This window comes from Mercenaria mercenaria, chromosome 13 (genome assembly GCF_021730395.1).
Source record: "Mercenaria mercenaria strain notata chromosome 13, MADL_Memer_1, whole genome shotgun sequence".
Lineage (NCBI taxonomy): Eukaryota > Metazoa > Mollusca > Bivalvia > Venerida > Veneridae > Mercenaria > Mercenaria mercenaria.
In genome coordinates this window covers 28,271,717-28,286,962 of record NC_069373.1, presented here as the reverse complement: position 1 = coordinate 28,286,962, position 15,246 = coordinate 28,271,717, and the positions used below count along the sequence as shown (strand labels likewise).

The 15,246-nt window shown below is 36.4% G+C and overlaps 1 protein-coding gene across 4 annotated transcripts in view; it reads left to right on the top strand.

Moving 5' to 3' along the window:
• The window catches only part of LOC123530464 (dynamin-1-like protein), an 83,935-nt gene extending 71,184 nt beyond the window's left edge, over positions 1–12,751 (top strand). For 2 of the 4 annotated variants that reach the window (XM_053521384.1, XM_053521382.1), the window contains exons 14-16: positions 2,887–2,947; positions 8,513–8,724; positions 10,770–12,751. In XM_053521384.1, coding sequence (XP_053377359.1) covers positions 2,887–2,947; positions 8,513–8,724; positions 10,770–10,826 — 330 coding nt within the window. In that variant the 3' untranslated portion in view covers positions 10,827–12,751. Of the gene's footprint in view, positions 1–2,886; positions 2,948–3,945; positions 4,007–8,512; positions 8,725–10,769 lie in introns of those variants that run through there. The other 2 variants (XM_053521383.1, XM_053521386.1) reach the window with 2 other exon arrangements.
• Positions 12,752–15,246: the final 2,495 nt, after the last annotated feature.

The following is a 15,246-nucleotide window of genomic DNA, read 5'->3' as shown; positions in this document are numbered from 1 at the left end:
CGTACGTCACACTTCATTTCCGAGCAAAAACTGGAGAACCATTTGACCTAGAACCTTCAAACTTCATAGGGTTGTAGGGCTGCTGGAATAGACGACCCCTATTGTTTTTGGGGTCACTCCGTCAAAGGTCAAGGTCACAGGGGCCTGAACATTGAAAACCATTTCCGATCAATAACTAGAGAACCACTTGACCCAGAATGTTGAAACTTCATAGGATGATTGATCATGAAGAGTGGATGACCCCTATTGATCTTGGGGTCACTCCGTCAAAGGTCAAGGTCACAGGGGCCTGAACATTGAAAACCATTTCCGATCAATAACTAGAAAACCACTTGACCCAGTATGTTGAAACTTCATAGGATGATTGGTCATGAAGAGTGGATTACCCCTATTGATTTTGGGGTCACTCCGTCAACGGTCAAAGTCACAGGGGCCTGAACATTGAAAACCATTTCCGATCAATAACTAGAGAACCACTTGACCCAGAATGTTGAAATTTCATAGGATGATTGGTCATGAAGAGTAGATGACCTCTATTGATTTTGGGGTCACTCCATCAAAGGTCAAAGTCACAGGGGCCTGAACATTGAAAACAATTTCCAATCAATAACTAGAGAACCACTTGACCCAGAATGTTGAAACTTCATAGGATGATTGGTCATGAAGAGTAGATGACCCCTATTGATTTTGGGGTCACTCCATCAAAGGTCAAGGTCACAGGGGCCTGAACATTGAAAACCATTTCTGATCAATAACTAGAGAACCACTTGACCCAGAATGATGAAACTTCATAGGATGATTGGTCATGAAGAGTAGATGACCCCTATTGATTTTGGGGTCACTCCGTCAACGGTCAAGGTCACAGGGGCCTAAACATTGAAAACCATTTCTGGTCAGTAACTTGAGAACCACTTGACCCAGAATGTTGAAACTTAATAGGATGATTGGTCATGCAGGGTAGATGACCCCTAACGATTTTGGGATCACTCTGTGAAAGGTCAAGGTCACAGGGGCCTGAACATTGAAAACCATTTCCGGTCAGTAACTTGAGAACCACTTGACCCAGAATGATGAAACTTCATAGGATGATTGGTCATGCAGAGTAGATGACCCCTAACGATTTTAGGGTCACTCTGTTAAAGGTCAAGGACACAGGGGCCTGAACATGGAAAACCATTTCCAATCAATAACTTGAGAACATCTCGACCCAGAATGTTGAATCTTCATAGGATGATTGTTCGTGCAGAATAAATGACCCCTATTGTTTTTGGGGTCAGTCTATTAAAGGTCAAGGTCACAGTGGCCTGTTCATGTAAAATCATTTTTTGGAAATAACTTGAGAACCACTTGACCCACAATGTTGAAACTTAATAGGATGATTGGACATGCAGAGTAGATGACCCTTAATTATTTTGAGGTCATCTGATCAAAGGTCAAGGTCACAGGAGCCTGAACAGTGACTTGAGAACCACTAGGCCAAGAGTGTTGAAATTTAGCGGGATGACTGTACATGCCAAGTAGATGATCCCTATTGCAGCCAACCATCAGTGTCTCTTGGACTTTCGCACCTGACCCCTATTGCCTTTTGCCTATAGGACTTTGCATTGGGGGAGACATGCGCTTTTTTACAAAAGCATTTTCTAGTTGTTCTTTGTTTCATATAAAATTCAGCTACAGAACAATTTTGTTACAGTTTCTAGATTTTCACTCCGTCGTAGACCTATTTTCCACAAGATATCCATACATTTGCTTCAAGAAAACCAAAAGAAAAAGGGGTGTTGAATAGTATGCAGTGAAATGCAAGTCAGCTGAAGTCAGGTACCCTCATATTGCCGCATTTCAGAAAGCGGTCCGCAGAATAAACACCCTACTTTCGTTTTCAAGTAAACAACTCAAAAACATGGAGTATTAGCATGAAACGTGTCCTATTTTATGTAGAATTCATTCCACGAGTGAAATAATGCCCATTTGGCCCCTGATTTACGCGCAAATGCGCGAAAAATGGAAAAATTAGGATCTATTTATTAGGGACTTCTTCCGACACCTAGGAAGCACATTTTGGACCGAATTACTGCATTATATAACCTTTTACAATTTTACAAAGTTATGCCCCTTTTTCAATTCAATTGACAAGGCTGTTGAATTGTCGAGCGTTGCTGTCCTTCGACAGCTCTTGTTAGGTGTAGGCCTGTCTGGCTAACTTAGCCCAGCTCTTTTAAAATAGACAGTCTGGTTTTTTTACATGCCCGGTGTATAGCACCGATACACACAAAGCCGTATTTCCTGGGAAGAACCAGTACAGGCCTCTTAGGTGGGAGACACTCAAGAGCATCTCAGAAATTTCCAGTGTCTGGACGGGGATTCGAACCTCGGACCTTTGAATTGACAGTCAAACATGTTACCACTAGACCACCTGTGTATTATCATTTTTCAAAATATTACGACAGGGGATTAAAACTGGAACATTTACAATGCTAGGGTCTTTGTTTTAAGGGATGTTAATATTAGAAAAGTGTTGTATTATTTGAAAAAATTAAATAAAATTAATGTGTTTTCTTGCACAGTATACTAGTATTTTGTTCGATAAGGAATCTGGAAATTCTATTTGAACAAAGGCATTGTGTAGCAATAGTGCAGTATTATGTCAAGTTTGTGTAAGTATGGGAACTTAAACAATGATTGTCTAGTAAAATACAAAATTGTGTCTATACACTACATTGGAGTTGGTATACCTTCAACAGAATGCTGCTGACATATCTCGATTACACAATACCTTATTTTCTATCATCGAAAGATGGTTGATGACACCTCTGCTAGAGATTTATAGATGCCTAGACAATTTATATTGAAAGTATGCTTTAAAATTGGTGACTTGGAAAATTTCAGCCGTCCACCCCACCCAGTAGAAAGTTATCTCACCGGGAACAAGCTGAATGTGATCTAATCAGTAAGTGGCCTTAACTCCTAGTTAAAACAGGAGTCTGTATCTGTAGCTGTGGTATGTGCATGACTGAAAACTTGAAAATGAAGTGTGCATTTCACCAGTTATATTGGCTGATGTGCTATGAAATTTTTCTGCAAACGGTATCTACTGTTTTATTCAACTAGGTATTACGTTACAAAGTTTTTTTCTCTGGTTTTTTTTTTTTTTTTTTTTTTTACCATTATGTTATACATTATTTTAAAGAACTCTGAGGGTGGTAAGAGGACTGTTCAGATTTTCAAAATATTTTGAATGAATTTACTTTCAAAAACTTGATTTGATGTGGTATTTTCTATTGTAAATTCAGCCATTTTGGTCACCAAAAAAGTTTCAATTTTCACTTTATTTGTTGATGGATTATAATAAAACTTTTAGGATATCTTAGATAGCGTAAATGCAACATTTGCTTGGGAAAAAATGTGGGGGGGCGGGGGGAGTGAACTTTAGAACTTTTCAGTGGTAGAATTTTATAAAGTGAAACCATGAAATTGAGGTTTTCAAAGATATCTAAAATATTCAGAAGGATCCTTCTACCACCCCCAGAGACCTTTCAAATAATATTTATTTTATATCTGAAAGTTGCAAAATAAAGCTACAAATCACGAAAAACCCTGTTACAGATTTGGTGGATCAAACAGTATAAAGAAACTCTAAACATACTTCCATTGTGCAGTCCTGATTTGTTTGATCAAATTGACAGATTTTAAAATCTTACGTCAATGGATGATTTTGCTTAGGGATTTTAATTTCCAGAAAAAGGACAAAGCAATGTCAATGCTGCATAACCAGCTGCAGATACAGATGCCTTGTTTAATGTTTTATTAGGACGAAGTGTTTGTATTTTAGCTGTTTTTGTCTTTTTCAGATGTGTAGGCAGTTATCAATGGCAGGTTTTAGTGACTAGTAGGAAATTTTAGACTAGAAAATTTGATTTAGAATAAAAGAATATTTTACATTTACAGCCAAAAACAATTGCAGCTCGAAAATTAACAAATAGGGAGCATAGGGAGGTGGTTATAGTAGGTATGTTACAGAAAAAAAGATTAAAGTTAAAAGCAAGCTTATTTTTTGTCATTAGTTGATGCACGCTTTGTTACAAATGCTGCCTTGAACATCATTTTGTGTCGTTTTTTCCAGTTCTGGTACATTAAATGTGTATAGAATCTAATTATACAGGTGAAAATATAGAATACTTAATGCGAAGCCGAAGCTCCAGTTTGATGTGCATAGAATTATTTAATTGAATAGAACTGTTGAACATGAGTATCTATTAAACCACTTGTAACCTTCAGTATCATGTTTATAATTTTATTTAGATGAAAGATTCTTCTTACACATGTATGTTCCGAAAAGAAAATGTTGCTTAGTAATTTGTAACAGTTTCAGCAGTTTTGACATATTTCCCAGGTTTATGAATTTGAAGCTAGTTCAACTATTTTATCAAGTCTTAATGAAGCAAGAATATCATCCTGTATCAGGCTACTCATATGCTTGTCTTCAAGTATATATTGTATTATTTTATTTTATGCTTCTCTTTGAAGGAAGATGTATATTGTACCATTTGGTAGACAGTTTGGTTTTCAATCAGTAACTTGGGAACTCTCTGGCCAATGATCATCAAACTGTTAAGCATCATTCTCTTTGTTCAGTAGATTACCTGTATGGTTTCATGGACCAGTAGGTCAAGGTCACAGTGGCTGAAAAAGGTTAACACTGACCTTGAGATTCAAGATGATTTCTTGTCATTCGCTAGAGATTGTTTGACCTCTGGCCATCACACTTAATGGCATGATCCTGAAACTGAAAATGGTTCAGGACCTATAGCTGTAGACCCTTGGGTATACAACTGTCAAACTAACTGGAGGATTGTCTGTGGTCAGTGGGGTCATGAGGTCAAAGGTCCAGGTCACCGCATACTTGAGACAGAAAGTAACACACCCAATTCTTTCTGAATGGCTTCAATGGAGACATATGACATGTGTTTTAAAACAGCTCTTGCTTTGAATTTAAATTTCTTCAGAAATTTATGTTATCAGTTTTGGCTTTGCATGCAGTAAATGTGTTTTTTAGCTTCAGTTAAAGTAGCATGCCTCCAGACTTACATCACAATATTAAAACATCTTACCATTTATTGAACATCATACATGGATAAAGATGATACTCTAGACCGGATCATATTTTACTGCTTTACTGCTGCTAGTATACTGTACATCTGGGTCTTGTTATTGTTTAGATGAATAGCTTTTCTACACAATTTAAAAGACTGCAAGGATATGTAATTCCTTTTGATAAATACTTGTAGACTGTCATTGTTTATTAACTGTCACTAGCTTACCATAGTACTTAACTTGTATAACTAAAATGGTGTAAATGCGGAGAAATGCTGATTTAAAAGTTAGATTTACACAAGATCAGTCAGTGTCCAGAGTTGATATAGCTTTAAATATGGCATAGTATTAAAGGAGCCAGGCAAGCATCCGGCTAGTTCAGTAGAGATCTCCTTGGATTGCAGAATTTGGTGTTAGGGCATGGCTAATTTTCCCCATAAAATATTTCACCACAGATATTGATGGAGTCATTTTGTAACTGCAATAAAAACTAACTGTTAACAGAAACATGTATAAAACATTTATTTAGAACTTATAAAGCCAAACAGAACTATTCACAAGATTAATTCCACCAAATATCAAATAGCAGGATAATTTATCTTTTTAGCTTGTCTCTTTTTTGAAAAAAATCTTTGAGGTATTGTCATCACTTGATCATCGTCATTGGTTAATTTTTTTGTTTAGGTCCACCTTTTCTCAAAAATTATAAGAGCTACAGCTTTGAAACTTTGCACACTTGTTAACCGTCATTAGATGACTATTTAGGCCAAGAATCATAACTCTGATATGCATAATGCATTATGTCAGAATTATGGCCTTTTTTGTACTTGGAAAATTTAAACTTTGAAACTTTGCAAACTTGTTTTATCATCATTAGGGGACTCTGTATGCAAAGAACCATAACTCTAACCCGCATTTTGTCAGAATTATAGCCCTTTTTGTACTTGGAAAATCTGAACTCTTTTCTTACATATTGTCCAGCACTTGCAGATGGGCGATGGCGCCTGTAGGTTGTGTTCTTGTTTGAAAGCATCAGGTCAACTGTAGCTTAAAAATGTTAATAAACCTTTAGCCTGCTAAACTTTGCAATGGACAAGTCCATCATTCAATTTGGGTAAATACTGTTTATTATTCAAAGGGGTGTTCAGTGAAAATTTACTGACGGAATAGTGACTGCACTGGCTGCAAAGGCAGAATCACTTGTCACCAGCAGGCCAAAGGTTAATTAATAATTTGTGAAGAGTTTAGACATGAAGGTAGCAAACACTTCTACCAGTTTTGTGGTTTGTTAGTCAAAGGTGAAGATCACTGATCAGTATAAAACATCAAACTCACTCAAGTTTACAAGATGCCTGAACTGAAACATCAAACTCATTAGCCGTCTGAACTAAAAGATCAAACTCACTAGCTGTCTGAACTAGAATGCCAAATTTACTACCTGTCTGAACTGAACTGCCAAATTTACTAGATGTCTGAACTAACACATCAAATTTACTGTGGTAGATGTCTGAACTAAGAATATCAAACTTACTAGCTGTCTGAACTAAGAACATCAAATTTACTAGCTGTCTGAACTAGGAACTTCAAACTCGCTAGCTGCCTGAACTAAAACACCAAATTTATTAGATGTATGAAGTAAGAATATCAGACTTACTAGATGTTTGAACTAAGAACACAAAACTTACTAATGTCTGAACAAAGAACATCAATCTTACAATATGTCTGAAGTAAGCAAACTTACTATATGTCTAAAGGAGATCACCAGACTTAAAATATGTCTGAACTAAGAACACTGAACTTTCAAGATGTCTGAACTAAGAACATCAAACTTTAGTGCTAGAGGTCTGAAATAAGAACACCAAACTTACAAGATGTCTGAACTAAGAACATCAAAGTTACAAGATGTCTGAACTACAAACATCAAACTTACAAGATGTATGAACTTAAAACATCAAACTTATTTGATGTCTGAATTAAGAACAGCAGACTTACTAGATGTCTGAACTAAGAACATCAAAGTTACTGGATGTTTGAATTAAAAACAGCAAATTTACTAGATGTCTAAACTAAGAATATCAAACTTATTAATGTCTGAGCTAAGAATATCAAACTTAATGGATGTCTTAACTAAGAACAGCAAACTTACTAGATGTCTGAACTAAGAACATCAAACTTATAATATCTGAACTAAGAACAGCAAACTTACTAGATGTATAAACCAAGAACATCAAAGTTACTGGATGTCTGAATTAAGAACAGCAAACTTACTAGATGTCTGAACTAAGAACATCAAACTTATAATATCTGAACTAAGAACAGCAAACTTACTAGATGTATAAACCAAGAACATCGGAGTTACTGGATGTCTGAACTAAGAACAGCAAACTTACAAGATGTCTGAACTAAGAACATCAAAGTTACTAGATGATTGCCTTTAACCACCAAATGTTACATATTTAGGTTCCGAAGGTCAGATGTCAATGACACCTTTATTTGCCAACTTACAGTTACGAATTAATTTCTGTAGAATGGATGTATTTATGATCTTATGAATTTTGTTGTGGATAAAAAAAACTCCGTTCTTAGCGGAAGCACTGTGTAATGAAAAGTTATTTTGTGGGACGTGTTTTTTACTAAAACGTCTTATTGTATGTTGTTCAATGTATCATTTACTTGTTGTACACCCGTCTCTGAAAGAGCGGGGTGTATTATGTGAACGCCCGTGTACGCCCGTCCCAGTGGGCGGACGGTCGGTGTCCAAAGCATATCCACTCTCTAAGTCAAACAGTTTTCATCTGATCTTCACGAAACTTGCTTGCAATGTTTATGGGCATATTATTTTGGCCAGGTTCAATAACCACCCTCGTCACCTCAGGCTCTCTTGGATTATGGCCCTTGAATTACTCGAAAAACTGCGAATTTAGCATTGTCAGCTCTCTAAGCCAAACAGTTTTCATCCGATCTTCACCAAACTTGCTAATGTTTGTGGGCATAATATCTCGACCAAGTTCGATAACCACCCAAATCGCCTCAGGCACTCTTGGATTATGGCCCTTGAATTACTCGAAAAACTGCGAAGTTAGCCTTGTCCACTCTCTAAGTTGAACAGTTTTCATCCGATCTTCACCAAACTTGATGACAATGTTTGTGGGCATAATATCTCAGCCAAGTTCGATAACCACCAACATCGCCTCAGGCACTATTGGATTATGGCCCTTGAATTAGCCCAAGTTCGATGACGGGCATTTTTTGTGACAGTCTGGCTCTCTTGTTTCGATTGAATATGTCTTGATTCTAAAGAAATGTCATGTTACGATACTTTATTTTAGTGGTACTGGGAGGAAGTATCTACAGCAAAATCGGGATTATTAATTTATTGTGCATGTGCTATTATACATATTCTTAAAATGTGTGATTTCAGAAAAACTGATCAAATCGTATTTCATGATAGTACGAAAGAACATACAGGACAGTGTTCCCAAGGCTATTATGCACTTCCTAGTTAATTATATAAAGGACAACCTACAAAGTGAACTAGTCAGACAGTTATATAAGAGGGAGGAGATAGACATGCTTCTAGAAGAGTCGGAACATGTCGCAACACGCAGGAAAGAAGCACAGGAAATGGTTCAGGTGAGAACATTGCAACATTTTGAGTTCTTGCTGGGTTTAACATCACTGTTTTTAACAGTATTTTCATTTTATACAACAGTTCCATAATATAAGGAGTGTTGCTGTCTTTTGTAGCAGTTATAACTTGTTACAGAAAGTAGCTGATAACTGCCCCATTTGAATCAGAGTTGAAGGACAAATAACTGATCTCCTGTTAGATCATTGCAGGGGATATCCTGTTCACACAGGTGGAGGCATCTATGACCGAGTGATTAAGGTCTTTGACTTTAAATCACTTACTTTGTTTGTAACCTCATTTAAGGTGTACAAGTCTTTCATGTGAGGAAATATAAGGCTGGCTGCAGGAAGGCCGTCTTAGTTCTTCTATCCATATGCCTGAAATAATGCCCGTAGAGGCACCCAGGGTTTTCCTCCTCCAGTCATATGCTGGAAAGTAGCCATATGACTTGTAATTGTGTTTGTGTGATGTTAAACCCTACAAAAAAAACAACTACTCCCCCAGGAATAAGACTGGGTACCTCTAGATTTATAGACATATGCTTGGCCTAGTTCCTGCTGAGCTAACAGGATGGTCAGGTGATGGGAGACATATTGATATACTCCTGTCTGTGTGTGTGTCCATGTGTCTGTCTGTCACAAATCTTTTCCGCACTCTTAAGTTGAACATTTCTCATCCGATCTTCACCAAGCTTAAACAAAATGTGTTTGCCAATAAGTCCTCGGCCAAGTTTTAAAACTAGCCAAATCGGCCCAGGCACTTCAGAATTATGGCCCTTGAATTACCAAAAATCACTCTGTACACATATGTCAGTATCTGCACTTTAAGTCATTGGTGCATGGTTACTCAGTTACATAACTATTCAGATGATTAGGCAGTTGTACCTCAAAAGCAGCTCTAGTTCCATTTTGTAACAAATTTTTCTTGTAATGTGAAAATAACGCTGACAAGAAATGCATACAACTTTATCATAAATGGTTACATTAAAGTAGGACAAAGGTATGATGTATCTAAGACTGTTGTACTGTACAATTCTTCCTCAGGGACTAATTACTGAGGAGTTCTTGGTTGTGCCAATCTACAGGAAGGAATAGAATTAATTTATGTTTCCTTTAAAATCTGAAAGTCACAAATTCTGGAAATACTGTAAGGTCATTGAATTTCATGGCCATGAAATTTTATGGGTTTTGCAATACAACTATTTTCTGGGATATGGATTTAGAAATCTTATACATAAAATGAATCAGAACTTTGTGTGTTGGGACTTACGGATTGACTTAATCAGTAAATCAACAAAAAATATTCCCCCTACAAACAGGGAAAGGCAATGTTATGCGTATGTTAATTTTGTCGGCTATGAACATGTAAATAAGTGAAAGAATTTTCAAAATCGGCTTAAAAATGAGAAAGTTATGAGCATTTAAATATTTGATCAAGATGGCCGCCATTTTGTTTCCATGGCAACAAGAAACAAAATGGCAGATTTATTTAATTTCTTGATACATACTTGAACTGTATTTACTTATTTCTGTAAATAAATTCTGCTACATTTCCCAGCTGTAATGAAAGAAATTAACATGTTTTACATCTTGCAATCAAGAAACATATATAATTAATCTATTTAAAATGTTATTTGCTAAATAAAGAATTCAGCAGTGTGTAAATGACGTCATAAACGCACTAAAATGGCTGCCTCCATGATCAGTCATTTTCTTAAACTGCCATATCTTCAATAGTGGTCTGATTTTAAAAAATATTTCAGCCTATATGAAAGGCTTGAGGATGGCTTTCATATCAAATTAACTTATTATCAGGCATTCCTTGCCCTTTAATGTTTTCTACTTTTTTGCCGAAACCACAATATTTTATTTCACACAACTTCCCATAATTTAAATCTGTGTTGATATTTTACTCTTTATTTCAACACAGATTTGTACTATACTTCCCTTCGGAAGATTTACAGACATATTGTTCCCATAATTTAGTTTTCGGCTTAAAGAATAATACTGTTGTTATCTGTGTTACACCATTGCATTTCCTACTTCAGGCACTCACTCGAGCCAGTCATGTGATAGGTGAGATCCGGGAGACTCAACTCTGGTGAGCCTAGATGTCTAGTTTATGATGTTTATATAACAGTTAGTGTTGATGTTGGATCGCAGTGGAATAGGAACAGTAATCTACAAATTGCACCAGTTAATGGAACAGCTGATTGCTGCAACAAATGCCACACCAGTGATGCAGCTAATTTGAAATATAAAACATTGCATTTTATTGTAAAAGAAAATGTCTATACTTCCCTACATAGTGGAGTAGTTACATTGTGATCTGACTCGGGTTCGGGTTACTAAATCTTGGTATTTGACATACCATACAAGAATATGAAGTACCGGTAATAATATTGTAGATTATAAATATCATTACTTGTAGATTAAAATGATAAAATGTTTAAGTTAATGTACACTATACTTTCAGAAAAAATGAAGAATTCTGCAGTTGGATTAGGGAATAGAAAATGCTTTTTACAGGACTGTATTTTTAGCTCACCTGAGCACGAAGTGCTCAAAGGTGAGCTTTAGTGACCGCCCTGTATCCGTCGTCCGTCCGTCCGTCGTCAACAATTTGACTGTTAACACTCTAGAGGTCACATTTTTGGCCCAGTCTTAATGAAACTTGGTCAGAATGTTACCCTCAATAAAATCTTGGACGAGTTCGATATTGGGTCATCTGGGATCAAAAACAAGGTCATCAGGTCAAATCAAAGGAAAAGCTTGTTAACACTCTAGAGGTCACATTTTTGGCCCAATCTTAATGAAACTTGGTCAGAATGTTACCCTCAATAAAATCTTGGATGAGTTCGATATTGGGTCATCTGGGGTCAAAAACTAGGTCACCAGGTCAAATCAAAGGAAAAGCTTGTTAACACTCGAGAGGTCACAATTTTGGCCCAATCTTAATGAAACTTGACCAGAATGTTAATCTTGATTATCTTAAGATCCAGTTTGAATCTGGGTCAATTAGGATCAAAAACTAGGTCACCAGGTCAAATCAAAGGAAAAGCTAGTTTACACTGTAGAGGCCACATTATGACCATATCATAATGAAACTTGGTCAGAATGTTAATCTTGATGATCTTAAGGTCAAGTGTAAATCTGGGTCAGGTGGGGTTAAAAACTAGGTCACTAGGTCAGATCAAAGGAAAAGCTTTTTAACACTGTAGAGGCCATATTTATGACTGTATCTTCATGAAACTTAGTCAGAACGTTATACTTGATGATCTTTAGGGCAGGTTTGAATCTGGGTCATGTCGGGTCAAAAACTAGGTCACCAGGTCAAATCAAAGGAATAGCTAGTTAACACTTTAGAGGCCACATTTATGACCATATCTTAATAAAACTTTGTCAGAATGTTAATCTTGATGATCTTTAGGTCAAGTTTAAATCTGGGTCAGTTGGGGTCAAAAACTAGGTCACTAGGTCATATCAAAGGAAAACCTTGTTAACAATCTAGAGGCCACATTTATAACTGTATATTCATGAAACTTAAGTCAGAATGTTAAACTTGATGATCTTTAGATCAAGTTCGAATCTGGGTCATATCGGGTCAAAAACGAGGTCACGGGGTCAAATCAAAGGAATAGCTAGTTAACACTTTAGAGGCCACTTTTATGACCATATCTTAATGAAACTTGGTCAAAATGTTAATTTGTTGATCTATAGCTCAAGTTCAAATCTGGGTTAGGTGGGGTCAAAAACTAGGTCACCAGGTCAAATCAAAGGAAAAGCTTGTTAACACTGTAGAGGCCGCATTTATGACTGAATCTTCATGAAACTTGGTCAGAATGTTAATATTGATGATCTTAAGGTCCAGTTTGAATCTGGGTCATGTAGGGTAAAAAACTAGGTCACCAGGTCAAATCAAAGGAATAGCTAGTTAACACTTTAGAGGCCACATTTATGACCATATCTTAATAAAACTTTGTCAGAATGTTAATCTTGATGATCTTTAGGTCAAGTTAAATCTGGGTCAGTTGGGTCAAAAACTAGGTCACTAGGTCAGATCAAAGGAAAAGCTTGTTAACAATCTAGAGGCCCATTTTATAACTGTATTTCATGAAACTTAGTCAGAATGTTAAACTTGATGATCTTTAGACAAGTTGAATCTGGGTCATGTCGGGTCAAAAACTAGGTCACAGGTCAAATCAAAGGAATAGCTAGTTAACACTTAGAGGCCACTTTATGACCATATCTTAATGAAACTTGGTCAAATGTTAATCTTGTGATCTTTAGTCAAGTTTAAATCTGGGTTAGTGGGGTCAAAAACTAGGTCACCAGGTCAATCAAAGGAAAAGCTTGTTAACACTTAGAGGCCCATTTATGACTGTATCTTCATGAAACTTAGGTCAGAATGTTAAATTGATGATCTTTAAGTCCAGTTTGAATCTGGGTCATTAGGGTCAAAAAACTAGGTCACAGGGTCAAATCAAAGGAATAGCTAGTTAACACTTTAGAGGCCACATTTATGACCATATCTTAATGAAACTTGGTCAAATGTTAATTCTGATGATCTTTAGCTCAAGTTCAAATCGGGTTAGGTGGGATCAAAAACTAGGTCACCAGGTCTAATCAAAGGAAAAGCTTGTTAACACTTAGAGGCCTATTTATGACTGTATCTTCATGAAACTTGTCAGAATGTTAAACTTGATGATCTTAGGACAAATTTGAATCTGGGTCATGTCGTCAAAAACTAGGTCACCAGGTCAAATCAAAGGAAAAGCTAGTTAACACTGTAGAGGCCACATTTATGACCATATCTTAATGAAACTTAGTCAGAATGTTAATCTTGATGATCTTTAGGTCAGGTTTAAACCTGGGTTAGATGGGATCAAAAACTAGGTCACAAAGTCATATCAAAGGAAAAGCTTGTTAACACTCTAGAGGCCACATTTATGACTGTATCTTCATGAAACTTAGTCAGAATGTTAATCATGATGATCTTTAGGTCAAGTTCAAATCTGGGTCATATCGGGTCAAAAACTAGGTCACGGGGTCAAATCAAAGGAATAGCTAATTAACACTTTAGAGGCCACATTTATGACCATTATCTTAATGAAACTTGGTCAGAATGTTAATCTTGTTGATCTTTAGGTCAATAGGTCAGGTGAGCGATACAGGGCCTTCATGGCCCTCTTGTTCAATTTTAAGCCCCTTTCGTGTGATTGTACTTCTTTAACATTATACATAAAGTTATTGTATCACTGATCAAACTTTAACTATTTGTGAATTATCAAATAATCAAGGTGGTTTGTCGTCTTAATTTATCATGGTTCAGAGTTCAGAACTGATGCGCAGGTATTGAACCACGACGGTATTAGTCCAAGTCGTTAAATATCTAAGCATCTGAACGATGAACCATGGTAAATTAGACGATAAACCATGAGAAGGACTTGATTGTTTTCAATCTTACATGCCCATTGAGATGTTTTGATTAAAACCATAATGTACTTCATTTATGCGAGTAGTAATGAACCGGATGCCATGTGACAATTTGACATCATAATTGATGTCATAATGCTCTCTTAGCAGTCCGCGCGTCAACCGTTGTTTATCGCAGAATATACAGAGCTTGACTTTCTTCTTTGTTTAACTTGTAATCAAATTGAGCCATGTTAGAATGTCAATTCATGATTATACAGGTATGTATGATGAAAGGCTAGTTCCACTATTTTTTGTGTTCAAGTAAGGATCAGTACATGCTTAATGTAGATGTAAGCTTCATTTTGTTGACAGCTGTTTATGTTGTAAAAATTCATCAATAAGCAGTATTCATTGTTGTATATTTTTTCTCAAATCTTGAAAGTGATGTTTAAGGTTTAATTTTAGGTATTATTGATATATATATTTTATGTGAAAAATAACAAGACAATGAAATTGGCTTTGTGAGATAGATTCACATGCTTAGAGCTAAGTTATCTTTGAGTGCAGCAGTCACTAGCAATCTTAATTTTTTCGTTTTTATAAAAATGTTGTTTTTAGTTTGTTTTTTAGCTCACCTGTCACAAAGTGACAAGGTGAGCTTTTGTGATCGTGCGGTGTCCGTCGTCCGTCCGTGCGTGCGTCCGTAAACTTTTGCTTGTGACCACTCTAGAGGTCACATTTTTCAAGGGATCTTTATGAAAGTTGGTCAGAATGTTCATCTTGATGATATCTAGGTCAAGTTCGAAACTGGGTCACGTGCCATCAAAAACTAGGTCAGTAGGTCTAAAAATAGAAAAACCTTGTGACCTCTCTAGAGGCCATATATTTCACAAGATCTTCATGAAAATTGGTCAGAGTGTTCAACTTGATGATATCTAGGTCAAGTTCGAAACTGGGTCACCTGCCTTCAAAAACTAGGTCAGTTGGTCTAAAAATAGAAAAACCTTGTGACCTCTCTAGAGGCCATATATTTCACAAGATCTTCATGAAAATTGGTCAGAGTGTTCAACTTGATGATATCTAGGTCAAGTTCGAAACTGGGTCACG